We start from the raw sequence: 26,121 nt of genomic DNA, 5'->3' as shown, positions 1-26,121 counted from the left end.
CACTATGGCATACTGGATGTGTCTTGACAGCTGGGGCCTCTGCTCAGTAGCCCATTTAAGCTTTTGTTCATGTTTAAATAGGTGCTTGATTTTAACTTGCATTGATGTCTGTGGTTGGTGTAAATATATACTGAAGTTAAGCACCTACTTTAAAATTCTCCTAATTCAGGTTCCTTTTTATGCAGGATTCCATATCCCACTACCACTTGGACTACACCAAGAGCCACTGCAGGATGACATATTAGGGTGTTTGTTTCTTTCCCAGGTCAGCAATTAGATGCAAGCACTGGGAGATGCTTCTTCCCAGCCAGCTGAGTGTAGCTGTGGGTGGGCACCTACCTGCTGCTGGGCCCAAGGGAGCTGGCAAGCTGGTGGCTGCAGTCACCATCCCTGCCACATACTCTATGCTGGCATCCCTATACCAAGCTGGTATCTGACAGATACAGTCTCCTGTGTTGGATTGGGTTCAGCTGGGCTGTCAGCCTTGCTGGAAACTCCAAATCTATTGTTTATACACATTACTTAATTTAAATAATCACTATCCAGCCCTTGACTCTGCAGCCCCAGGCTCTAGTCTCACAAAATCCAGTGAATTGGATGCATAATCAACAAAAATAGAGTGGTGTGGTTAGAACAGAATCCACAGGTTGCATAGCTAGAAAGATTATCAAGTTAGAAAGGGATAATAGGAAACAAATGGAAAACACTCACCTATGTAGGCTCACAGGAAAAACTCCAAGAGAAGCAATCACCAGAAAGAGATCCTTCCCTTATGGCAGTCAGCCCTTAAATGGGGTCTAGGAGAGGTGCTAAAATGCTTTCACCTGTGCTCCCAGGGCTGACTCAGTGCTCACCTCAGGTGATCAATCAGAGGTTCAGGCTGTGATTCAACAGTTCCCATACAATTGGAATAGCTTCATAAATCTTTATCAAAGGGACGTTCCACATACTCTCATTCTTGTTACTTTTTTTTATTTTAAAGGTATATTGGTTCTAGTCCCATTTTTTTCAGCTTGCACGGGACTGCGTGCCTGGATGCTAGTTACCTGTCTGCACATTGGCCTCCACTTGTCTGACTCCCATCAGTTCTCTGTTGTGTACAGCAGTATGTTTCCAAGTTTGCATGACAAAAATGTTTTAGATTGTTAATGTCTTTTGTTGCCTCTCTTGAGTGTAGGCTTTTAAAGAATTTTGAGTTGCTTCTGTGTTTGGAATTAACTTAAAATAGTTAATATAGCAGCTATATTTTTCCCTATCAACTGTGCTTTACTGAAATTTCATGATCTACAGCACACCCTAGTGATGTCTGGGAATCATGAAGATAGGCTGAATTAATTTTACTTGCTCTGTGTTAATAGAAAACTTAGAACTCTGCATAAGCCAAGACCATGAAAGTAAAAATGTCTTCACATCCAAGAAGGGAAGAGGTTTAAATTCCTTGCTTTATAAAATAAATACAGCCCTATAAATTGAGACCACGGTATATTCTTCTGTGAAGAGGAAATCTATATAGTGAGTTCCTTTGGATTTCAGTTTGAAGCATAGCACACAGCATTAAAACAGACCATGCAGGATAGCAGATCCAGTTGTATAAGAAGAGAGGAGAATACTTGTTGAGATTTTCTTTTAGAGAAAGCATGGAGGGAGCAAACAGGTATAAATACAAACAGCATGAAGGAAACCTGCGGGCAGCCTGTATGGGTTGGAAGTCTGAATGACCTTTTAGTGTCATATGATGAAAACATTAAAAATTACACTAGATATTCAGTTGCTCCTTTTGCAGATGGTTAGGTCATGCGAGTTTTCAGATGATGGTATCTATATTTAGTTTTCAGTGACTAACAGGTTCCAGATGATCCTGCAGAGGAATATACACCTACTTGACTTGTTTGGCGACCTTGCACTCGCCTTCTTCTGATCTGTATTTCAATCATTTGATTTCTTTATAGTTGTCTGAATGCAAAGAATGATAAGGGTTCTGAATTGGCTGCTTGTTGACTCTGACAGCATGTGAGGAGAAAGCAGGGCTGAAACGGACTCTGAGAAAGAAGTCGAGAAGTATTTATCAGAAGTGAAATCAAACTGGTGGTGTATGGATAACACTGAATGAAAGTGAAAACAATGTGAATATCACAGATGGAGAGCGTAGGCCTTTTAACTTCCTGGCTATTGAAGTTAAACCTCATATGGATTGTCCAAGAGGCACTGGATGCCTGTAGGCGAGATTCAGTTCTTATTTTCTTGAAGGGTCACTGAAAACTTGACCACTGCAAAGTACCACATTCCAGTATCCTTGTCCAGCTTGCAGCTCCAGCTTGGCTCCATGGGAATAGCTAATCCTCTATCTCTGTTACATCACCAGAGCATTAATTGCCTATGTAAGGCAAGGCTAAAGGTGGGGTCATTTCTGGCTCACACATGCATGAGAAATCTGTAGTATTTTGGGGAGAAGAGACAAGTTTAATCTCAAAGGCCTCTGCATTTCACTCTTGTCAGGTAATCCAAACAATAATGGAAATGAGTATTTTGTTTTATGTAAATAAAAACAAAAAGTTTCCAATAATTTATGGTATTTATTTAAATGACATGCAAATTACTTTGTGAAACTTAGGGGGGAAAGCAGCACTACTGAAACAGCACAATTGTTTCCAAGAATGCCTCGCATTCATTTCAAATCCACATACAATATTTCATTCATGCTTAATTATTTCCCCAATGCTAGTCTAAGCATTACTAGTTCCCTTTGTCTTTTTGCTTTTGCATGCAGTGTGATTAGCAGAACTGCTTGTGCTCTACCAACTCTTGCACATATGGGGTTTAGCCTCATTGTTCAAGGGGTGGAGCAACAAGCAATACGAACACTCATGCTGCCAAATTTGGCACACGTGAGCCCTCCAAAGTATACAGATATCACCCGTTTCATTTAAATCCCTGTCCATATTTTGCATTGCTACCATAACGGCAACTCCATTGTCTGGGTGTATTATTCGAAGCAGCTTTTCTCCCATTGTTTGTGTACTGTAATCCTTGAGGTTTCTGTAGTCATCGTGAGCAGCTTACTTGAAAGAAATCACTTAGCTCTCACAGATCACTCTCTGAACCTGCTGGCAAAGGAACAGGCCATGACTAAAGCATGGGACCTGTGATCTTTCTGAAGAAAATCTCTTCAGTAGAGTTTATAATTTGTTGCTTTCATGGGGCTGTTCTCAGGGTTTGGACTCAGTGTTATCTTTCATCCCCCGTGGATTTTTTCTACAAGGCATGATGGGAATGTAAGCTGAATTAAAGAAAAAGGGAATAACGCTAGCTGTGGATGTGTACCCTAACAACATTTTACACACGTTTCAACTACTGGCAAAGAGAGACATCTACTGTTTGACAGAAATTAAGGATAGTGGCTTATTGTAATTGCAGTGAAATCTTAGCCTTTTATTCCTCCATGGTATAGAGACTGGCACATCCTGCTGTGAGTCTTTTCAACAGACTCTGGAGAACTTAATGCTTGTCTGCTTAGGGCAGAATAAAAGATTCCCTGGAACTTATCGCAGAACAGGGGCTGCTCAGTTCTTTCTAGTGTTCACTCATCTGTGTGGTCAGTGTTCCCTACTCCAATGGCACTTGGATCTCATGGTTGTATATGTGCACACTGTTACAGGTAAAGCAGCCTGCCATAAGCCCTTCTTTATAAATTACGCTCATTACAGGTTTTGAATGCATACAGTTTCCTCCTGAAATAGCTATCTGTTGGATTTTTAAGTCTGAAAATCCCATTATAACCTGATTGAATATTTCCAGTGGCTTCTGGAAGCTTTGAATCTGGTTTATCATTGCACAGAGTGATTCTAATTCACCTTTCCATCATGCTGCCTCCAGCAAGTGGTACGAGAAAATGAGGCAGTGCAGTCTGTGCCTGTTGGCCTCCTCCCTTCCCTCTGTACCACCTCGGTGAATCTGAGCATCCCTCTACCTGCAAATTGTCAGAATTCAAACCAGAAAGCTAAAGAGAATTGTTCACTGTTCCCAGAACAGGAAGCTATGTAAAAGTCAGACTCTTCCATCACCAGTGATGGTGTAAATTTGGTAGTGGAGTTGGCCATGGATCCATGATTTTGATGGGACTTACAACCAACCCAGTCTTTGTGACCCCAAAGTGCTGTATATTTGTGGCCAGAATTTTATGTAGCTGAACATTTACTACTGTCAGGCTCCACAAGCAGTGGACAACAGTATGGATTGCTGAACCTCTGAATTGCTCTGAGTGTGGAAATTTCACTGAAGTCATTTTAGACATCTTTGAATATCATCCTTTCATCCTTGTTACCGGAGTCCTTTGTTCCTTAATTGAATTTACTGCACACACTTCAGATTGGATTTTGAACTTTGTTTTTTGTGCTCTTTAACGAGAGATTTGGAGAAATGTTCTGTGAAAGGGTGATCTGTCAGAGGAGGGAAGTTGTGGTAGGGGGTTCTTTTTTAGTTCTCTGAAAGCCTCACGAGATATTTTATGTAGCATTTCCTTCCACTTCAATGCCGAGATGTGCTACATTATAAACATACAGGCTAATTTCAGGATACGAAACTTTTACATTTAGATTTAAGAATGGCTATCCTGTGCCAGTAAGTACAATTATTGAGTTAAGGCTGCTGAGGAAACAAAACACAAAGCATGAATGGTTGTTATAGTGAGTCTAAAGGAGCAGAAGATATGTATGCTCTTTGCAGTTAAGGATATGCTTTAAATATATTTAACAGTGTGCTTGGATAGTGCTAGCTATGAATATACACTATATTCCAAACGACTAGTCTATATTTTTTAGATCATCCTTCAAGAATGAGATGATACGAGGTAACTAATAGTGTTTTGTGACCTTCTGCACCAGTAGTCCATCGTTTTGGCATTAAAACTGATTATGGCCAACTTGTCAATTCATCACTTGGGAGCGTGTGCAGAAAGACCAAAGAAGCACCTCTTAAACCAGCAGTAGAATAATTTAGTTCACTCACACTATTCTTCAAATTCACCCCCTTTCCTACAAGCGGATGAGGCAAACCTCTCTTTGCTTAATGTCACACAAGGTACGTTGAAAGGCTGGGAAGAGACAGATGTTATATAACTTCACTTCATATGCAAAAACCTGTTCTATCGTTTATTTGCATTCAATTAGAAGTCAGACCCTGATGAATATCTAATGTAGGAAATGGGGAAAAGATTTGCCATCAAGCATATGCTTTGCTTGTAGTGGATCTCTAGCCTGCTATTGTGCCTTTCTATAGTGAACTGGGTAAACACTGTCATTTTCACTATATTATTTACACCCGTATTTCTGAGGTGAAGAGTACCTGATAAGATTACCTACTAAGGTAAAAGTTGCTATGTTATTGGTTTTTGGATTTCTTTTACTTATGTCATTACACAGTTCTGCAGAAAGCACGGTTCCTTTTAAACAGCCATTCTGAAGTTGCAGATTTTCCCTTACTGGAAAAGTCTGGCTCTGTTCAAAGGCTTATGAGCTCTAGAATTACTTTCATATTCATTTTCTTTTACAGTGTAGGTTGTGCCTTGCTTTGTGAATTTCATAATTTGCAAGGTAATCCAGAAAACAATATGAGGAACTTGGACATTTTAAATGTGTTGTTTTCAAGAAGGAAAACTTTGAATTATAATGTGAAGCAGAAGTGAAAGACTCTTTCACAACAGACGCTTCTTCCCGTGACCCTTCAGAACACGCATATGGTGGTTTTATAGCATTTAGGGAGAGACAGAGGTATAGAACCCGAGACATTAAACAGCTGAGCTGAGGGGAGCTGAGACAAGCCTCTTACCCTCTTAAACCTGTCTCTGATTAGAAACCTGTTTTGTTACATCTTCTGTTCCCTTTCTTCTCTGTGACCATTCCCATCACATATTCCTGGAAACACATGCTCAGGTTTTCCAAGGGAATCTCAGGCATAGAAGGAAATTTAGAGAAATGGCATCTTCAGCTTTTTTGGTCCAACAAGATTAAGTGCCTCATCTTAAATCCTCCATGGCTTCCTGTGGATGTAAGAGGGATTTCAGATGATTGCATCAGGTATTTGGGACTGTTCCTCCAGCACTCCAGCTTGTTCCTGCTGGACACTTCCTTAGACCCTGTACAGAACAGGCTGGAAGCCAGAATGAATCAGTCTGTTGGCAGCAACAGCCAACTTCCAGATGAAATCATTCCTGGCCCCCCTTGGCCTATCTCCCAGTATGTCAAAAGTAGTGAAAATACACAGTGAACCCAGCGCTTTGAGGACATGCTGGACTTGTCTCTAGTTATTTTGGGTTCTGCCATATGCTGGGGAAGGACTAGGAAAGGGATTTTTTTTTTCCTGATTGCTTTCAAGAGTTCAAAATTCCTAGTAACCTAAAGAGGAAAAAGGTACAAAACATCCCCCTAAAGGAAGTTAAATAATGGATGAATGCTCATAAAGAGACAAAGAGAACTGCTACATAGGAACAGCATAGTGTGGTGAATACAGAGGCATCCATGGTGGGATCTGAGTTGCAGCAGGACTACCTTGAACTGCTCTCGCTTTACCAATTTCTAGAATTTAAAACACATGTGAATGTTTATCCCATATACTAATTATTTCTTAAGACTAGATGTTGAAATTGGTATAAATACTTGCAAGAACTGGTGATTCCACAATACAGTCCTGTAAGAGAGAATTGAGCCAGCAGAGCTATCCGTTCTTTCACTCGAGATAACTTTATCCCATCTGGCTCACTGATTGTGGACCCACAGTTAGGTGGTCGGACAGCCACCAGATGGAGCCAGCTGGGCAGTAAATGTGGGCAGGAGAAACTCTTGTGTCTGCCTGCTTCACTGTGACTGAAAATAGGACTTCTATAAACACAGTTATTACACCAGACCTCACAGAATGTTTGGTGGACTGTGTGATGTGCTGATTCACGTGTGGAGGCTGATGCCCAGTAAGGAAAACAGGTCCTGGCTAGTAACTACATGCAGGAAGAAGTCTGGATCCACGTGATTACAGTGGCCAACTCCCATCAATTTCAGTGCAGTGTGTGTGCAAGCAGCACTTATAGCCTTAGAGGATACATTCAGCACTGTGCTCTCACATTGTCAGTATAGTAACTTTTAGGGGGAAAAAAAGGTAGATCTAGTGAGCTGGATGATGTAGCCCTAATAAATTGTTAGTGTTTAACTGCAGTTCTGAGTTAATGACTCTGTTCAGGACAGATTGATAAAAATGCCCTTTTTGATGTTCCTCAAGCTTCATTGCTCCTCGTTTTGCTCCTTGGAAAGCTGCTTACAGCTGGCATTTTGGGGTGTTACTTGTTAAAATGTATGTGGCATTTTGGTTCTTTTCATTTTAGGAATTACATTTGCTTTTTACATCCAAATCATAAAAATCAAAGAGTAGCGATAGACCTGTAACATTTTGAGTTGTTAAACAGAGAGTTGTTTTATGTGATCATATAAAGCACAGGGAGGTTAAAAAGTCCCCAGTGCAACAACAGGAAAGAGACAAAAATTGCAAGCTATGTTTTTCTCATTCTGAGTTTTCATATTCTCAACAAGGAACTGGTGGGGGAGGTGGTTTACTTTAAATCAGAGATGAAATAATAATAAAAGTCTTAGTTGACAGGAAAACAAAAGCCTCTCAATAATCCATCTTTAGAAAACAACAGCTTTTTTAACATTAGGCAGCAACTTTTTAAAGGCTGTGCTGGCGTTAAGAAACTGTGTGATATTTCTAGAGCCATATGTGACACAGCTGTTTAGCACTGCTTCAGCTCATCGCTTGTTTCATTACATATGGTGCTATATCAGACCAGCATGCTGCATTTTACTGAACCAATGTCTGAAATAAACACAGATTAAAGGGATGCGGAGTTGCTCTCAGGCTGGACCAAGCTCTGAGTACCCGATGTAGCAATAGGTGCTGCAATTCAGTGCAGGCAAATCGGACTAGACGCCCTTTAGTAGCTCCTTCCAACTGTGATTCTGTGATTTAATCGCATTCTGTGGCACAGCACCTTCCTTCCTCTTCTTTCCTATTGGAAAAGGTGGGTCTGGGAGCTCCGAACACCGCAGTGAACGCTGCCGTTCTTAAAATATCCAGAGGGCCTTTGCGGTTCACCCCGGCCGCCGGCTGTGTTCCTTACAGGGGCACAGAGGGGGAATGCTCGCTATTGCCTAACGCAACCCTGGGCTAAGCATTTCGACACGGGCACAGCTGGGCCGAGCCCAACCCCGGCTCTGGAGGCGTGAGTCGGGCCGCCCCCGAGGCCGCGCTGTGCCGGGCCGCAGCTCCCCTCCCTCCCTCCGCCTTCCTCTGAGGGCCGCGCTCCTCCCCCGGTGGCAGCCGCTTCCTGCCGGGCCCGCGGCAGCGTGGCCCCGGGCTGCTGGACGGAGGGGAGCAGCGATCGTGCCTGGAGCTCAGGTAGCGGGCGGCCGGGAGGGATAAACGGGAACGAGGGAGGAGCCGCGGCCGGGAGGGGTGAGGGAGGGAAGGGCCGCGCGGGGCCTGCGTCACTCAGCCGGGTGGTCCGTGCTGCGGGCCGCGATGGGAAGGGGGGCAGTGAGGAACGTTCCAGAGGATGATGGGGGTGGCGGAGCGGGCTCCGGGATCGGCCGCTGACAGCCCCGGGAGGGCTCGGCCGGGAGCCGCAGTGCGGGGCCGGGTGGGGCGGGTCGGAGCGCCTGGTGCTGCCGGGCAGATGTGTGCTCCAAAGTGCCGCACCTTGTCAGGAATCAAAGAGTATCTGAGCAATTTATCAGTTAAAAGAGATGGGGGGTGGATCGGACTTGTTCTTAATAAGTGAAGCGCTTGCTTTCACTTTAGCCGGCTCCTGCATGCTACAGAAACATGATGCGTCCTGCACCTCTGGGATTGTTTCACAGAATCACACAGAATGACCAGGGTTGGAAGTGACCTCAAGGATCATGTAGTTCCAACCCCCCTGCCTGGCAGGGCCACCAAACATACACCTTTACTACATCAGGTTGCCCAGAGCCAAAAATCCAACAGAGCAACTTGCCATACCAGTGAGTTATGTCAAACCTTCCTTTAACACAGCACTGGGTGCATGGGGATCACTCCGGCAAATATGCCTACCAAGTGGGGCACGCAGCTATACAATAATGGCAAAGGATGTACATTTTCATCACCTTTCCCCCAAATGGGTTACATTGAGTTTCATGGAGCACATACTGTTCCACCCTCTTGCACATGCTCTCCAAAGTGATGGGAGGGGTCTCTGGGCTCCATCTGGTGGTCCTTGGATGAAGGCTTATAGTCATCATCGGGAAGGCTCAAAGCTTTCCTCACTGTGAACTTTTAACTTCTAGGGGGGTTGCATCATGCTGCAAGAGCAGCTCTGCCCTCCTTATCTTCACAAGATGTTCTGTAGATTTAGCTCAGAAAGCAGTAACTGTGTTTCAGTACTCAGGCTGTTGGTTTAGCCTGAGATCCTGCTAAGGTGGTGCAGGGTGTTCACACATTCATGTCCTCATGGAGAGCATGAACCGTGTTCTGCAGCAGTTGTCTTCTTGTTGCTCATCTTAGTGTCATTCTAAATGGAAAGCAACTTACCTGTTGTTCAGCAAACTAAAGACAAACACTTATTCTTCTCTTCTTTCAACATCACCATTGCCAAGATCAGTAGGATGGATTGTACCAGTGGGACATTTTGAGCTTTGTTTTCTTAGCTCTCAAGGAAGAACAGAGCAGCTGTTTTTTGGTGCTTTGAGGGTGTCACTAACCAGCACACACTGTTACTGCATGCACTGCTGTGTCCGAAGCCTGATAGCAATCCCAAGCAATTACAGTAAATGAAGAACTGCAATGTTTGCTTTAGGCTGGCACGAAGATGAACAAAGCAGCGAGAGGAGGTGGCTGTATGAAGGATTTCCAAGTGTGTATCTCTGGAGCTGTGCAGCATTCCTGGTGCCTTTCCCAAAAAGCACAGTTGTGTTCAGAATGAGCCATGGCTGAGTACCATAAAGACAGACATGTCTTGAGTCGGCCATTTTATTTTTATTTCATTTTCACAGTAGATAATTTTGAATGTGAAATGCTTCACTTTCACTTTTCAGTGGGCTACTGGATAGTGTCAGAGTTACCAAGTACAACGATAACTCTGCCTCCTGTGTATCTGTGATTATATTTTTAGTCATGTTACATACTTTGTTTTTATTTTTTCCAGCAACACCTTCCCTCATTTGTCTTACAGAATGAAAGGCATTAAAGGTGTTTGTATAACAAGCAATTTGTGCTCTTGTTCTGTGCTGAGTCCTTTCACCTCTCACACTGAACATATCATGAGCTCTGCTTGTTCATGGGTGTTTCTTTGATCTCAGTGCCCCAAATCAATGTTTCATTGGAACTGGGATTACCATCACAATATGAGAGGAGGGTATTATTTTTAGTATCTCCATTTGTGTTCCTGTCATATAGAATAGTTGGTAAAGAAGAAAGTATCCTTTGGCTGTAATGCAAAGACAAAGTTGCATATTTCAGTGCCTGGCAAAGTGAAACACTGTGTTTAATCGGGTCTGCATTTCTTGGAGGTCAGATTTTTACAAATAACCTCTCCTGGATGGCAGGATATGGGTGTCTGGAGAAGCTGAAGTAGTAACCAAAAGTTGTGCTTTTTATTCCTGGCTCAATAACATGCAACTATTGGGTGCAAAAATAAGGGTAGGATCTTTTACAGGGCAGCCTCTTGCCCTGCTCACAGCACTTGCTGTAACCAACTGTACAGAGACACGTACATTCTTTAATATTTAATATGCAGTAATTTCAGTTGGGAAAAGAAAATGCCTTGTAAAGTTGTCAGCTCGTGCCCTGCTGGCTGAGCTTTTCCAAGGAAGCAATCCTACTGTCCTGTCTGATCTGTCCTATTGTTCCTTTTCCACCTCTAACTCCTTCTACAAAAGGGAGTTTTGTTTCTTGTCTGGTTGAAATATCATCCTGCCATTCACACCCTGTGTTTCTGATTCTGTACCTCTAGAGCCTCCCATAGATTCCCAAGCTCAGCTGTCATCTCCAACCCTTTTTGAAGTCTTTCCTTTCTCCTGGCTCTTCCTGCTCACTGTGGACAACCTTTGGTTTAAGCCCCCCAGTCTTCATCCATCTGAAGCTAGCGTGGAAGTTCTTTAACACAGAAGAAAATGAGGAAAAGAAGTGAGATGTGACAACAAGTAACTAATTCATGGCGGAAACTAGGACAAAGAGAAGATAGGTAGCAGATGTGCAAACTACAGTCTACCAGTTATGTTTGGATGAAGTTCTGCTGGATCTTCATCCTGGAGCTGTACCCAATGCAGAATAAGGCCAGCAATTGCTTGAGGCAAAGGGAATATACCCCAGAACTGGATGGAAACTTTCTTACATTTCCTCACTGCAGTAATTTGCCCTTGCTCATTCTTCTGAGTTCATCCAAACTACAGAGTCCTCTGCTCTATTCTATGGTTTCATTTAGGTTCATTGACTATAAGCTCTTTGGTTTCCCAGAGAAAAACTAGAAGTCATTTTTTGTTTTTCCATAGTGACTGCGCATGTGTCTTGTTTGTCTTACCAATTCCAGAGCTGTAAGCAGCAAGATTTCATCTCTGTTGCATTAGTCAGCATAAACATCTTTTTCAGGTCCTTAGCCAGCCAAGATGCCCATCCGTGTGGATCAGATGATGCAACTGCTCTGCCATGTTTCTCAGGAGAAGGGAATGACAGCAGCTGTCAAACACTCTGGTCGAGGAGCGCTCCTGGCAGGTGCAACTGCATTTTTTGGGGGCTTGGTTGGAGGTCCGCCTGGCATCGCTGTAGGTAAGTGTGTTTGCTGTAGGGTAAGACGTGGTTTGCTCGCTGAGCGAAGAAACCAGCAAGTCTACTTAATGGGAGCGAGTGAATCGGCAAGATTTCATTCAACTGAGCTTTAATAATCTGCCATTTTGCCTCTCATTCTTTCAGAAGAGTGTTTTTAACAAGTGTTGCGTAATAATGGGGCTCATGGCTGAGCTCAGAGGGTGGTAATTAGCAGTGCAGAGTCCAGTTTGTGACGTGTGACTAACAGCGTTCCCCAGGGGTTGGTGCTGTATCTGGTCTTGTTCCATATCTTCGTCAACAACCTTGGTGAGGGGATAGTGTCCACCCTTAGCAAGTACGCTGATGATACAAAGCTGGGAGGAGTGATTGATGTGCCATAAGGCTGCTCTGCAGAGAAGGACATCAGGGTCCTGGTTGACAGTAGGTTGTCCATGAGCCAGCAGTGTGCCCTGGTGGCCAAGAAGGCCATTGTATCCTGGGGTGCATTAAACAGAACATGGCCAGCAGGTCAAGGGAGGTCATCCTCCTCCTCTGCTCTGCCTTGGTGAGGCTTCACCTGGAGTACCGTACCCAGTTCTGGGCTCCCCAGTACAAAAAAGACAGAGATCTCTTGGAGAGAGTTCAGCAGAGGGCCGCAAAGATGGTGAAGGGCCTGGAGCATCTCCCCTGTGAAGAAAGGTTAAGTGAACAGAGACAGGACAAGAGGAAACAGCCATAAACTGGAGCATAGGAAGTTCTGTGCCAATATGAGTAAGAACTTCTTCACAGTAACGGTGACGGAGCACTGGAACAGGCTGCACAGAGAGGCTGTAGAGTCTCCTTCTCTGGAGATATTCAAGACTTGCCTGGATGCCTATCTGTGCAACCAGCTGTGGGGAGCCTGCTTTGGCAAGGGAGGCCAAAGTCCCTTTCAGCCCCTATAGTTTTGTGATTCTGTGGTAATGACTGTGTTCCTTTTTAGGATGACGGTGACCTCAGTGACTTAAAACTCTGAGAACAGGAAACCATACACAGGTCAGAGGCTTAGGCATAGACTCTTCAAAGCCATTTGAACTAGCTGCTATAAGCTGATGAATTTAGACCTGCTGAAGTTTGGTCTTCACAGGTGTAGGAAGCTGCAGCATGCATCTCTACAGAAGCTGTATGCTTGGATCATAGTGGGGATCTGTAGTAAAAGATTCTGTGATAATGGTCGCTTGCAAGGCAGTTGTTAATGATGTGTTTTCCATAAGCTGGGATTCATATACCAACAGAGCTTGTTCTAAAGAGACCAGTACCACGAGAAACATTGTTTGATTTCTGATTTCAAGTTTGAAACTGTTAGCTTTGATTGTGTTGAATTCCTTTGTTGATGGAAAAAGCTGTAAAAACTCTTCTTGGTACTTGATTGTCACTCGTCCAATTGAAAAAGGATAAGCCTTGTTCATTCAGCTGTGCACTGATTTCTAATGAGAAGGTAGACACTATTGATGAATATCTCTCTAGAATTTGGGGTCTAACAATAGGGAGTAATATCTCTCCTCATTTTCTAGGAGGAGCGCTTGGTGGACTGCTTGGTGCCTGGATGACCAGTGGACAGTTCAAGCCGGTCCCTCAGATTTTAATGGAGTTGCCTCCTGCCGAGCAGCAGAAACTCTTCGATGAAGCCATTGCAATAGTCAGGAACCTCGACTGGACTGATATGGTTCAGCTGACTGCACTTGTAATGGGAAGCGGTCATCTCCAGCAGCAGCTGGCAGGAGTGGTGGTAAATTACCTCACCAGGGAGCTAAGTGCAGAGATAAAGTATGGGGAATGAATCTTCCTGGAGTGTGTTTTTAGATTGTAGTGAATTTTACTGACAGTTGTGATTCTTCACTGTATCAATTGTTAGTTACCATTACTAGTTATAAATGTAGGCAGTTACCTTGTTGGTTTGGTTTTTTTTTTCCTTTGTTTTTGTTTTTTTTAAAAAAACAGTTATTATTGGTTTCTTGTATTATCCTGTCACCACCTTGCTTTGTTATTTGAAGTACTATGTAGTGGGATTGAATTCAAGATCACTGAAAGGAATTCTGGTTCTCTTGCCATAAAATGTAGCACTAGGTAAAATTTTTAAAGTTGCTATATTTTATTTGGGAGATGTAATCCCGTTTGTTGAAGTGCTTTTAATTTCTTCTGTGTATGGCACGAATATTAAAGTAGCTGAGGCACTTTGAAGAATTTTACCTGGCATCTGAGTCTTACAAGGGAAAGTTGCAAGAAATTATTTCTACTGTGAACTCAAAAACCTCAAACCTTTCTTGATTCTTTGTCACATTTTTATTGTAATTCTTGGGAATTCGTTTCTGTAAGAAGTGAAGCCAATACCTGTTTAGGGGAACTTAGAAAAACAGGTAAAATAAAGTCTACAGAATTTAGTAGTTCCTGATATCCTAGAACTGGAATGTGTGGCAAGGAGTCTTGTTAAAAAAGGGGAGTGAGGGGAAGGACAAGTCTGACATTTTAATATGATTAGGATAATCATTTTAGCATTTGTTTCTCAATTGATTCTGAACATCTGGCCCTCTGTTTTCATTAAAATATTTGCGAGAAGCATCACAGTGGTCTGTGTTTGGTTTAGAGTGCATGAACTGTTTTAAGCATGGAAGATGGGGAAATGAAGTGAGCTGTGAGAAGTACCTAATTTACAGCAAAAGGTAGAACATAAAGATGATATATAGCAGGTATGTAAACTACAATCTACCAGGTATGATTGAAGGAGGTTCTGTGTGGTCTTTGTCCTGGAGCTGTACCCGAGGCTGAATAAGGCCAGCAGTTCCTTAAGGCAAAGGGAATATACTGTAGAACATATGGAAACTTTCTTATATTTCTCGCTGCTGTAATTTGCCCTTGTGAGTTTTTCCTGAGTTCACTCAAAATACAAAGTCCTCTGCTCTATGCTGTGGCTTCACTTACAATTGCAATGAGCATCAGCTTTTGCCAGCCAAAAAAATTTGTGAAACTATTAGCTCACAATTTCCCAGAAACGAAAGAGAAAGTAATTCTCTATTTGCACACAGTGACCATGGCAGCACATTGTTAGTCTCACTGACTCCAGAGCTCTGAGCAGCTCTGTTGTAGCAATCAGCTTAAACATCTTTTTCAGGACATAACCCACCCAAGATGCCCATCCACATGGACCAAATGATGCAACTACTCTGCCATGTTTCCTGGCAGAAGGGAATGAAAGCTGCTGTGAAGCGCTCTTCTAGAGGAGGGTTATTGATGGTTACAACTGCATTACTTGGAGGCTTGGTAGGAGGTACACCTGGTCTTGCTCTAGGTAAGTGCATTTGCTTTAGGCATAAGAAGTGTGGTTAACCCACTGACTAGAGGGAAGAAAAAGAGGAGGAAAAAAAACCTGAAGTCTATTTAGTTGGGATGATTTGAAGTCAAGGAGCACGTATTGGCAAGATTTCATTCAACTGAGCTTTAACAAGATGCTATTCTGCATTTTATTCTTTCAGAAAAGTTTTTAAACAAGTGGTGCATCATACTGCCTGTGTCACTGTTCCCTTTTCGGATGGCAGCAACCTTGGTGAGGTAAAACTCTTTTTCTGAGAAGAAGCCATGTGCAGATCAATGGCTTAGGTACTGACTCTTTGGAGTCCTTCAATCTGCTGTTAGGTATTCATTTGCTTTAGGTGGGCAGAGTGCTGGTTGCTATCTGCTAAGGCATGCCAGTGACAGTTGTGTGGCACATCACTGAGCACAGAGTCTCAGGCTGAGAGCTTTGCTTCATTGCTGATAAGCAGTGGAAATGGGAGGGCTTGAGGCAGTGGCAGGAGTATAAGAAAGCATTGGTAGTTACTGGGTGTATAATCAACAAATATACAGAGAGCTGTAGCTAGGCTGCTATCTACAGATTTATAACTAAAAAGACTATCACAGTGGAAAGAGATAATTGAATATAAATGAAGTTCTTACCTGTGTCCTAGGCTCACAGAAAAACTCCAAAGGCAGCAGTCTCCAGAAAGAGATCCTTCCCCAGTGGCAGTCAGCTCTTAAATGGGATCTAAGAGAGGTGCAGCCTGGCTCCATCCCTTTCAGTCACAAAGCTGAATTGCCTTCACCTGTGCTCCCTTGGCTGATGCAGTCCTTGTCTCAGGTGATCAATCAGAGGTTCAGGCCATGATTCAACAGTTCCTGTATACAGGGGATGAAGAAGAACAGCAAAATAATGTTTGTTTCTGTATCTTAAGGCTGCTCTCTATCCATGTCTTGGTGAACTTAAATGTCTTTCCTCCCCACACTGAATTCTTTCTTAACACTAGTGAGAAGCCAGAGTCCCATAGCAAAGACTTGTATCAGTGCTCCAAATCAGTGTTTCCTTGGAACTGGGATTACTTTCACAATATGAGAGGAGGTTATTATTTTTAGTATCTCCATTTGTGTTCCTGTCATATAGAATAGTTGGTAAAGAAGAAAGTATCCTTTGGCTGTAATGCAAAGACAAAGCTGCGTATTTCACTGCCTGGCAAAGTGAAATGCTGTGTTTAATCAGAGCTGCATTTCTTGGAGGTCAGATTTTTACAGATAACCTCTCCTAGATGGCAGGATATTGCTGTCTGGAGAACTGGGTGGGAACTTCGTTATGTTTCTCACTGCTGTAATTTACCCTTGTTCATTCTCCTGAGTTACTCTTAGCTACAGTGACCTCCTCTGTTCTGTGGCTTCATTTGCAGTTGGAACAAGCATTATCTTTGGCCAGCAAAAATAAATAAATAATAAACGAATAAATCAATTGTGGAGGATTAGCTCCTGATATCCCAGAAATGAAAGTGAAAGTAATTTTTTTTTTTTCGCCAGTGGCTCTGGCAGTGTACTCTGTTAGTCTTGCTGGCTCTGGAGCTGTAAGCAGCAGAATTGTGTCCCTCTTGCAACCATCAAACTTACCTTAAACATCTTTTTCAGGACCTTAACCTGCCGTGATGCCCACCCATGTGGATCAAGTGATGCAATTGCTTTGCCGCGTTGCTCAGGAGAAGGAAATGAGAGCAGCTATCAAGCACTCTCGTGAAGGAGCATCCCTGGCTTTTGTAGGCGCGTTTGTTGGAGGTTTGCTTGAAGGTCCACCTGGCATCGCTATAGGTAAGTGTGTTTGCTGTAGGATAGGACATGGTTAGCTCACTGAGTGAAGAAACCAGCAAGTCTACTTTGTGGGAGTGAGTGTATCAGCAAGATTTCGTTCAACTGAGCTTTTCATTCTTTCAGAAGAGTTTTTAACAAGTGGTGCATCATACTGCCTGTGTCACTGTTCCCTTTTCGGATGGCAGCAACCTTGGTGATATAAAACTCCTTTTTCTGAGGAGAAGCCACATGCAGATCAGTGGCTTAAGTACTGACTCCTTGGAGCCCTTCAGTCTAGCTGTTAGGTGTTTGTTTGGGCCGAGTGCTGGCTGCCATCTGCTAAGGCATGCCAGCGACAGGTGTGTGGCACATAACTGAGAGCAGAGTCTCAGGCTGAGGGCTTGTTAGTGTGAGCTTTGCTCTATCACTGTGGTAAGGAGTGGAGGTGGAAGGGCTTGAGGCAGTGTCAGGAATGTGACATAGTGTTGGCAGATGCAGGGGATGAAGAAGAGCAGCAAAATAAAGATTGTTTCTGTATTTTAAGGCTGCTTGCTATCCATTTCTTGGTGAACTCCTTAAATGGTTTTCCTCCTCACACTGAATTCTTTCTGGACATTAGAAAAAAGCCGGAGTCCCATAGCAAAGACTTGTATCCTCTGTATCTGCTGAACTAAGCAATGTTGTATAAATAGTTTAAAAGGTGCCCTGTCTCTGAAGTCACACGTTACATTACCCCACTGTAATGAGATATTCCTTGTTCATTTACTCTGCACTGATTTCTAATGAGGAGGTGAACCGTACTGATGAACTTCTCTCTACAATTTCAGGTCTGACAATAGGGAGTAACATCTCTCTTCATTTTCTAGGAGGAGTGCTTGGTGGACTGCTTGGTGCCTGGGTGGCCAGTGGACAGTTCAAGCCAGTCCCTCAGATTATAATGGAGTTGCCTCCTGCCAAGCAGCAGAAACTCTACAATGAAGTCATTGCAATAATCAGGAACTTCGACTGGACTGATATGGTTCAACTGACTGCACTTGTCATGGGAAATAGTGATCTTAAGTTTCTGCTGACAAGTGCAGTTGAAAAGTTCTTCATCAGAGAGCTAAGGGCACAGATGAAGTATGGAAAATAAACCTTTTCGGGCCTGGTTTTTAGATTTTGTTGAATTTTAGTTTGACAACTGTGATTCTCTGCTGTAGCAATTATTAGGGTTAGGATTGTCACTGTAGCTTTCATTTCTCAGCTGACTCTGAATACTCTGTTTTAATTTAAAAAAATAAATAAATCCTGAAAGCATCACAGAGGTCTCTGTTTTGCTTTTGAGGAAATGAACTGATTGGAGAACTGTGCACTTAGTATCTCAGCCAGTTGTTCACTCTTTTAGGCAATCAGGAAACTATTTATCAGACTTGATGTACATGGAACTTCTTGGGCAGAGGCATGTACCTATTTTCAGACTGGCAGCAATGTGTTTGTGACAAGGTTTGCACATTGTTTTGAAACGGTTGAGCACAGCCCTGTTCTATTGTGTTAAGATCACCACAATATTTGCCTTTTAGATGTATCAGAGGACTTGGGCATTAAATAACTGTTAAGCAGATTTGATCCTCAAAGGAACTGCTCAATAAAGTATTAATATCCCTCTGATACTCTTTTATGGTACTGATGTGCCTGTCCACCACTGCATCCCATGTTACTAGAAACAGCTACAGGCAGGAGATAGCATCTAATGAGATCCATCCAGTTGCACAGTGTCTGGGTTCAGTACAAGATAGAGCCATCACCTAGGAAACAAGGTAAAGCGGTGCCAGCAGTTTTAGGAAGCAACTAGAATTGTCGCCATGGGGAGATGTACGTACTTACATAAAGAATCCATCTGTGATGCTGGTTATTAATTTGGTTTTGTTTATAGACGTGACAGAATCAAGTTAGATTTTCACTGGCAGATAGTGTATTTTTAGAAAGTTTTTTTTTCTGTCTGGTTTAAAAATGGAAAGCAAGCATGATTATAAATAGTTACACTAGCAAAGAGAGACTATTTTTATTTACTTGATTTATTATTTAATAGCAGTCCTGAATTCCAGCATAGATCAGTAATTGAGATCTGCCATCTAGTGGCAAGTAGATTAATTGTTAAATTCAGCCTATCAGGGCTGCTTCTGTGGGTAACATGGCTGTGCTTTTCTGCAAGAAGTCAGGGTAAACAAAATTGTATTAGATTACAAACAGCATTCCGGCTCTGACTGGAATTCATGCACATTCCCCTGCAAAGGCTTTTTAAAATGATCATTATCATAAGCAACCTGTGACTGCAGAGTTTTTGCTGCAGCTGTGTGACAGTTTTCACTGTAGGAGAAAATACATGGTGAGCAAAAGGAGGACGGTTTGTGTTTTTTGTTATGGCAGTGCTTCATAGGTTTGCATTGCAAGACAAGTATTTGCTATGAAATCCAAATAAGTTACAAGGCAGTGTACAGATACCAAAGGCTGGGCAGACTCTGAGAACGTCCCGGTATTTCTATGCTGCTGCATTGCCAGGTCAGTTGTCCAACTGGGATTGCTTGCATATAACATGAAGGATGAGTCAAGTCCTCACTTCATCTTCCGGATTCTTCTTAATTGCCCAAAGATGAATTAATTTTTTTATATCCCTTAGGATATCTTTGATAGTAATTTGTTATTGTCTTTCTGTTAGCTTTTCTGTTGGCCTGTTAGCCTGAGGGGTTAATAGAAGAAGGAATGGCATGTGTGATATGCTATTACCTCTGCCATTGTCCTTGTGTCAGAATGCAGTGTTTCCCATGAACAAGATGCCTGTGCCATGGTCTTATTAGAGTTGGGGCTCAGTAGGAGCAGCACATTCCTCAACTTGATGAAATGGGATGCCTCATTATCAATATAGGCTTCTTTTTTATTACTTTTCTGGTGCTTTCACCAATTTAAATAATTTAGTTTAAAAAAAAGAAAGCCATTTCATGTGGAAATTCAGTTGTTTTTTTTTTTCTTTCCATTTTTGTATTGCAGCAGCTTCAGTAGCAATAACTAGTGAAATATGGGCAGATCTGTGGGGTTTATGCTACACAGATGCAGTGGTAGTACTCACTAAGCTCTGTCTATACTGGCAGGTCAGAAGCAACAGCTCACCCAGATGGTGGCTGCTGGTAATAAAAAAGCAATGTGTTTTTTCCCCCAGAGTAAAAGATCTTATGAAGAAAGCAATAGCTTCTTAGGCTGTCATTGCTTGGCCAGCTGATGTATTACTCAAGACTAATTGAATAGCAGACCTTCAGCAGAGTTGGAAAGCTTTAAAAAAAGAAAGTCTTTATATTACAGTGAACTAAAGCTATTAGCCCCTAATTAACACATGGGGCTTCATCTTTACCTTTCTAGAGATCACAGAAATCTATGTATTTTACAGGCTGCAAGCCAGAAATCAAACATTCATTACATAATTGCAATAAGTCTGAGCTAATACTTCTCATTAAGTATGATTTATGAATTCCAAAAGAGCCTAAGAGGTAAATACATAAAAATTATTCCGAAGTCTGCAAAAATGAAAGCATTCATTTCTTTGGACGATTGTGCAGCAAGAATGATTTAGGCAAACACGAACAACATTTGGTAAGGACATGGACTTTCAACATCTGTACTTTTGTGATCCTCTCAAAGTGGTGTGATTTCATCTAATTTTGCTGCTGGTCTTTCAGCAAAGATAATGATCTAGACAGAGAATCAACCACTACAGGCAGAATCAGCCTCCCATGGATCAGCATTCCCTTGGAGCTGCAGGAGATGGGCATCTGCCATGATGCAGCATCTGAGCCAGTGGATGAACCTATTTTGGTTTTAGCATTGCAGGTAAGCACATTCTTCTGACATTTGTGTGCATTTCCTGCTCAACCTGCTGTTCTCACTCAACTAACTGTGCCTCTGTATATTAACACCCCGAGGGAAATATTTCTGCTATCTCTGATACTGATGGAAGTTTTCTGTGTGAACACAGGCACCTTTCATTTTAAAATTCTGTCTGCATTTACTCAGATCTTTAGTCCAGAATTAGAGGGGATCTAATTTTTCTTCCTTGACCTTCCAGGTTAATTTTAAGCCCAGCATTAACAGATTTTCCAAAGCTGTGAATTGAAGACTTACACCCTATAGGGTGGTGAAGAAGAGGCTCAACAGCTGAATGTGGAGTTGGGCATGAGACAGATGTCATGCAAATGCTCCAGGTTAGTTCAGAAGGGAGATGCAAAACTGCAGCTAATCCTCAAGGCAAAACTGTTTAGCAGATATTGAGTTAGAACTAAAGACTTGCTGAAGTACCCATAGCAATGCCATAGTAGAGCATACTTTTTACCAAACTGCAGTTTATCAATTGCTTATGAAGGAGCAAAATCAGTAATAAAATACTGAAGAGGGTGATGGTAAAGCAGGGCCTTGAATCTGTTTTTGTTGGTTTCCATAAAAGGGGCTTGCTTGCTTTTTCCTGGCATTCTCTCCAGGAATTTATATAGAAAATATTTTTTCCATAACCGCAGAGAACAGCCTTCAATTTCCTGGCAGCTGTTTGCATACTTGAGGCTTCCTTCTGTCTCTGAGGTTTAACTCTGCAGGAGCTTGTGCTGCTGCTGAGCCGGATCTTTCTTTTGGTCTTTTGTATCCCTAACCTGGGTTCTGTGGGACTTGGACTGTTGAAAGTGTCTGCAGCATGTCTCACTTTAGCAAAGGGCAAAGATTAGCCTCAGTATTGTAATGGTAATGATAAGTAGTAATGAGGATAATATGGACTACTCCTGTAGCTCTTTGCATCTTCAAAGTGCTCTACTGATACTAATTAATCTGCCAGAGTAGCCTTATCACACAGGTATGTATTGGTGCTATATGTGATTTAACTCTTCTGTATTGTTCTGCAATAAAACAAAACTGGATGCTGTCTTCAGATAAAAAGCAGGAAATCAGTTAACCAACCTCAGCAATTAAGGTCAACTTCAAAACTGTCTCACTTCTTTTGTAGTCAAGCAAAGCAGCCAAACGTTCAACTGAGTGGCCTAAGTGTTATGCAATAGTTTGCACTTACGTATGTAACTGTATACCAGTGTATATGGCTTCTACCATTTCTTAACCGTAAGGGTGGCTAATAGAAAGATGTTAACCAAGATGGTGGTAAATAGTCAAAGGTTATTAGCAAAGGAAAACTCACCAATGTCGATGCCTTGACCAGAAAGCTGAGGCAGTCTCCACTGCAGAGCAATCTCCAAGAGATGCTGCCTCAGTGGTGGTCAGCCCTTAAATGAGGTCTTAGAGGAGGTGGAGTTGAGCTCCACCCCTTCTGGGAGCACAGCTACATTACTCTCACCTGTGCTCCTGCAGCTGACCCAACACTTGCCTCAGCTGATTAATCAGAGGTTCAAGCTGTGATTTCCCATACACTTAACCCAATGCAGAGGATGTGGTCCCAGTGCCACTGAAACCAAAGTTAAACCAGGGCACTGTGCTGGTCTTAATTGAAGTGCCCCAGTTTGTGTGCTGCTGGTGCCCTGCTGTATTGTGTGTGTGCTCTGCCAGAGCGGAAAGCAAAGTCATGCTGTGTGTAGGTGCAGTGCTGACATGTCAAAGAAGAATGCATAAGCTCTGTTACAGCTGCAGGATTTCAGTGCCTTTCTCTGCAGTTAAGTCACCTGCTCCCAGTACTCCAGTGTCTGACATCTTCTGTCTGCATCTACTGCTAGCTTGACCTTGAGCAAGTCATCAGTAGAAAGGCAGGTTTTGCTTAGTACTGATAAACACCTATAGAAGAAAGATCACTCTGACTATGTAGTCCTAATACTGAACTCTGAAAGACCTATTTCCTCTCAGGAAAGGGTTTGAGGTTACTGTGGACAGATGTCTGAAAATACAAGCTCAGTGCTCAGCAGCAGATCAGAAGACAAATAGGAGAGCTGGGATGGATGAGGAAGGAAAACAAGAACAAAGCAGTTAACTTGCTATGTCACTGGATGGGTCCAATTTACAACCACATCTTCAGTCTGCTTGCCCCATTCTCATCAGTCCTTTTTGGGCCCCAAAGAGCAATTGTAGAGCTAGAAAAGATTCAGAGGATAACATGGTATGGAAGTGCAGCTGTATAAAGAGAGACTGATTACTTGAAAATATTTCAGCCTGGAAAAGATACTGATGGAGGGAACTTCAGTAAAGGCTATGAATGGCACACGAGAACAACAAGAACAATAACATTGCCTAAAAGTCAGGGTGTACCCATTGAAACGATTGAGGTAAAAGGAAGTGCTTTTTCACACAGTGTTAAAAGTGAATTGTGGAGCAAATTGGCACAGGATGTTCTGGATGCCAGAACAGAAATGTGTTCAAAAAGTGATTAGGCAGATTAATGGCAGAGAAGGCCAGCAGGACTATTAAACACACTACCCCAGAATCAGACATTGCTTTGCAAGAGACTAAAAGAGAGAATTATCAGCCTATGGGTTCTTGTTACACTTTCCCTAACAATTTTCAGGTAGATGTACTGTGGCTCTGGTTTATTAAGGCTACTCACATATGTTATGCCAAACACAGTCTAGCATACAATTCCTGTAGTGTTATGCCAGCATATGTGCTACTGCATGTAAAATATTACATATGTGCTGCCAAAACATGTCTAATCACATTCTGAAAGCAGTGCAGCACTCTTCACACTGTATGAAATCTTTTTCCTGTAAGAGAGGAAGACCTGCCCATCTGCCTTTGTTCATTAGCCCTTCTCAGGAGTGGAGCCATCCTCCCTGAAAACTTCCAGCCTGTAAATAAGCACTTAAGCAAACCAGCCAGAGGAAAACCGAACCTCTCTCGGTCAGTTGTAACCGGTTATTTCATGTTCTCAGAATTACAGTATCAACATAAGAATTAATCCAAATTTTTTTATTGTTTGCACTGATAAAAAAATGCATCCGTGGCACTAGAATCTAAAAGCAGGTGATATTTATCAAGAAACAAAGCTCATTCATACTCAGGTTCAGTGGAATTTACATTGAAATACTGCCATGGCATTGTTTTGTTCTGCAGAAAGGAAAGTGGTTTTACAGAGGTTACATGGGCCTACACTGATTGAACAGTCCTTCACTTCCTTTTGAATGTTTGACTTCTGTTTGTCACAGAACTGAAGTTGATATAAGTGCTGTCTTCTTCTTCCCAAAGCTGCAGCAAACTCTCAGCTGGCAGATACAGTTGTGTCAGGTTTGTTCAGTTACAGCACTGTGCCAGATGCTGACTTCCTCGAGCACCGTGTATTCTCCATGTTCCAGTACACATTCCAGGGGTCACAGTTGTGCAGAGTTTGGCTCCAAGAAAGTTCAGCCTCCAAAACACAAGAGAGAAATTGTGCTGGGGGAGTGGGAGGGAAAAAGTTGAAGTGCTGCTGGGCAGGAGGCAGAGCTTTACTAGAGGTGGATCAGTCTGGTCTGGTCAAAACAGCTGCTATGACCACATCTGGCTCTTGAACTGCCTGTGGAAGCGTGTCTCGTGGGAGCTTCATGGCTCACACTCACTTTAATGACTGGATTCTCTGCTTGCTTCCAAGACAGGTCTCCTCCCCATCTTGCACATGGAATAGGAGCTGCAGTCCTCTCGGGCTCCCTGCATGGCTCATGAATTTACCAGATGATTCTGCAGAGCGGTGAGGACGTTGAAACTGGGAATGTTGTGTGGAGGATTAACACTGTTTTACTGGAATCTGTCTCTAAATTGTCATGTGTCAAATGACAAGCATGTATTTTAGAATTCCTGCTGTGAATACAGTCATGTGCTAGATTTTGGTTATTGCATGTCCCTGAGGAGGGAAAGGGAATGTCAGCTAAAATGTTGAATGCTTTGTTAGTGATTGCCAGCACGCTTGAAAAACTGGAGCTCATGGAAGGTGTGGGTTTTGAGCAGCAGGGCCACACTGTGTGAGACTGCCCTTGCTCTGGTGGTTCAACTAGCTGCATTTCAGACCCTACTCTTATGAGGGTAACATGCCTAGGGGATGTAAATAGAATAAACCTGCTGTGGTCACATGTAAGAAGCCTGTAACTCAGTGGCTCTGCCGTATACGTGAGTTATGTAAGTGCCATTTTGGAAAACTTGGCCTCACTTCTGGCTGCTCCATGACAACAAACTCCATGGGTGTGTTGGAGTCCTGCAGGCCTCCTGCTCCTGTCTGGCTTCATGGACTGGGCCACTCTTACTTTCCCTCTGGTATCTCTGGATTTCATGTATGAAACCACTAAGGCATCTGCTTACATGTAGTATCTACAAAAAAGGCCACGTGTGACCTTTTCTTCTTCTGTCAGAGGAAGAGGCCCCTCCGGCCTTGAGTTAATGCTTTTCCTTTCTCGAATCCTGTTTTTCTAAGCGTCTCACCAAAACACTCACATTGTTTTTAGGACAAATGTCTAGAGACCAGCTCTGCTCTGATGAAATAAGAACCAAAGCTCCTCTCAGTGCCCAGTGGCTGCACACAGCTGGCACCAGCAGCACTATGCCCACTGCCCAGCCCTGGGCTGCACAGAAGCACTGTGAGCTCTGGCTGACAGAACAGCCACAGGGAGATCGTGTAGCATGCGGTGAGCTGTGTGAGTATGAGAGGTTAGCAGAAAACCTGCCTATGGTTTATTGTCGCTGCCAGGCCTTGCTGGAAAGGAAGCCCAGCACTGCCTTCAAAGGGAGCTGCTTGGTGCTACTGTTTGATGCTGTTTCCCTGCGTGCCTCCTTCAGCTGCTGCCTGACTGCTGTTCTGAGATTTTATGAGCACGTGCAGGAAAGGCTGTTTGTCATCCAGTGTGCTGCACCATCACTCCTGTGTGTGATGTACGGTGTAGAGCAGCCCTGGCTGTTTGCTGCACTCCTGGTGCAGTGTTACAGGGAGAGCCCCTCCAACATTCCAATCTGGGGTGGCCGGGCAATGGAGTTATGTTGTGATACTGTGTCCACTGTAGAAATAACAGTAAACATAGACTGACCTCTCTGCTAACTCCTTTCTTAAAAATCCAAGGCTTGCTGCAGAAAGAGCCAGAAGTGAGAGCCTGTGTTTTTAGTTTGAGATGTGTCTCTTTAAAGCTCTGCTGTGGTTGGGTCCATCTGTGCTTGTCATTCCTTTGTTAATCAAAAATCCCAAGCTGAGGAAAATGAAAAACTGCTTTGCAGTTGTAGTGAGATGGAAGCAGCCGTGGGCTGTGGCAG

The 26,121-nt window shown here is 43.0% G+C and overlaps 3 protein-coding genes and 3 long non-coding RNA genes across 18 annotated transcripts in view; 4 read left to right on the top strand and 2 right to left on the bottom strand.

The window, feature by feature from the left end:
• LOC107319301 (uncharacterized protein F13E9.13, mitochondrial-like) overlaps positions 1-2,087 on the top strand; it is a 33,788-nt gene extending 31,701 nt beyond the window's left edge. For all 4 annotated transcript variants that reach the window (XM_085551067.1, XM_085551065.1, XM_085551064.1 and 1 more), the window contains one exon: positions 1,950-2,087. In XM_085551067.1, coding sequence (XP_085407193.1) covers positions 1,950-1,957 — 8 coding nt within the window. In that variant the 3' untranslated portion in view covers positions 1,958-2,087. The remainder of the gene's footprint in view (positions 1-1,949) is intronic.
• The window catches only part of LOC107319307 (uncharacterized), a 37,182-nt gene extending 30,989 nt beyond the window's left edge, over positions 1-6,193 (bottom strand). The window contains exons 1-2 of the long non-coding RNA XR_014947526.1: positions 5,824-6,193; positions 712-2,431 (exon numbers count right to left, since the gene is read on the bottom strand). This is a non-coding gene — a long non-coding RNA (uncharacterized LOC107319307). The remainder of the gene's footprint in view (positions 1-711; positions 2,432-5,823) is intronic.
• A 1,711-nt stretch (positions 6,194-7,904) lies between these two features.
• C6H19orf12 (chromosome 6 C19orf12 homolog) lies at positions 7,905-14,397 on the top strand. Of its 3 annotated transcripts, none has more exons than XM_085551071.1 (3): positions 7,905-8,059; positions 11,644-11,820; positions 13,353-14,397. In XM_085551071.1, exons 2-3 carry the CDS (start codon positions 11,661-11,663, stop codon positions 13,616-13,618), a joined length of 426 nt encoding a protein of 141 aa, XP_085407197.1. In that variant the 5' UTR covers positions 7,905-8,059; positions 11,644-11,660; the 3' UTR covers positions 13,619-14,397. The 3 variants fall into 3 exon arrangements, with proteins under 3 accessions (XP_085407197.1, XP_015729506.1, XP_085407196.1); XM_015874020.3 differs by lacking the exon at positions 7,905-8,059 and adding an exon at positions 8,351-8,436; XM_085551070.1 differs by lacking the exon at positions 7,905-8,059 and adding an exon at positions 8,351-9,041.
• Positions 13,937-22,192, bottom strand: LOC146760554 (uncharacterized). The gene is made up of 2 exons (XR_014947525.1): positions 22,112-22,192; positions 13,937-15,987 (listed from the first exon to the last, which is right to left on the bottom strand). It is a non-coding gene; the product is annotated as an uncharacterized LOC146760554 (long non-coding RNA).
• On the top strand, positions 13,986-18,210 carry LOC107319305 (protein C19orf12 homolog). Of its 8 annotated transcripts, none has more exons than XM_085551073.1 (5): positions 13,986-15,124; positions 15,309-15,384; positions 15,780-15,949; positions 16,756-16,932; positions 17,778-18,210. In XM_085551073.1, exons 4-5 carry the CDS (start codon positions 16,773-16,775, stop codon positions 18,041-18,043), a joined length of 426 nt encoding a protein of 141 aa, XP_085407199.1. In that variant the 5' UTR covers positions 13,986-15,124; positions 15,309-15,384; positions 15,780-15,949; positions 16,756-16,772; the 3' UTR covers positions 18,044-18,210. The 8 variants fall into 8 exon arrangements, with proteins under 8 accessions (XP_085407199.1, XP_085407200.1, XP_015729510.1 ...); XM_085551074.1 differs by having other exon boundaries at positions 15,309-15,432; XM_015874024.2 differs by lacking the exon at positions 15,780-15,949.
• The window catches only part of LOC107319306 (uncharacterized), a 47,805-nt gene continuing 42,837 nt past the window's right edge, over positions 21,154-26,121 (top strand). Inside the window, exon 1 of the long non-coding RNA XR_014947519.1 lies at positions 21,154-24,577. This is a non-coding gene — a long non-coding RNA (uncharacterized LOC107319306). The remainder of the gene's footprint in view (positions 24,578-26,121) is intronic.

This window comes from Coturnix japonica, chromosome 6 (genome assembly GCF_054131305.1).
Source record: "Coturnix japonica strain WE chromosome 6, WE-NBRP24, whole genome shotgun sequence".
NCBI lineage: Eukaryota > Metazoa > Chordata > Aves > Galliformes > Phasianidae > Coturnix > Coturnix japonica.
The sequence above is the reverse complement of the archived record's forward strand: the minus strand, read 5'-3'. Positions and strand labels throughout refer to the sequence as shown.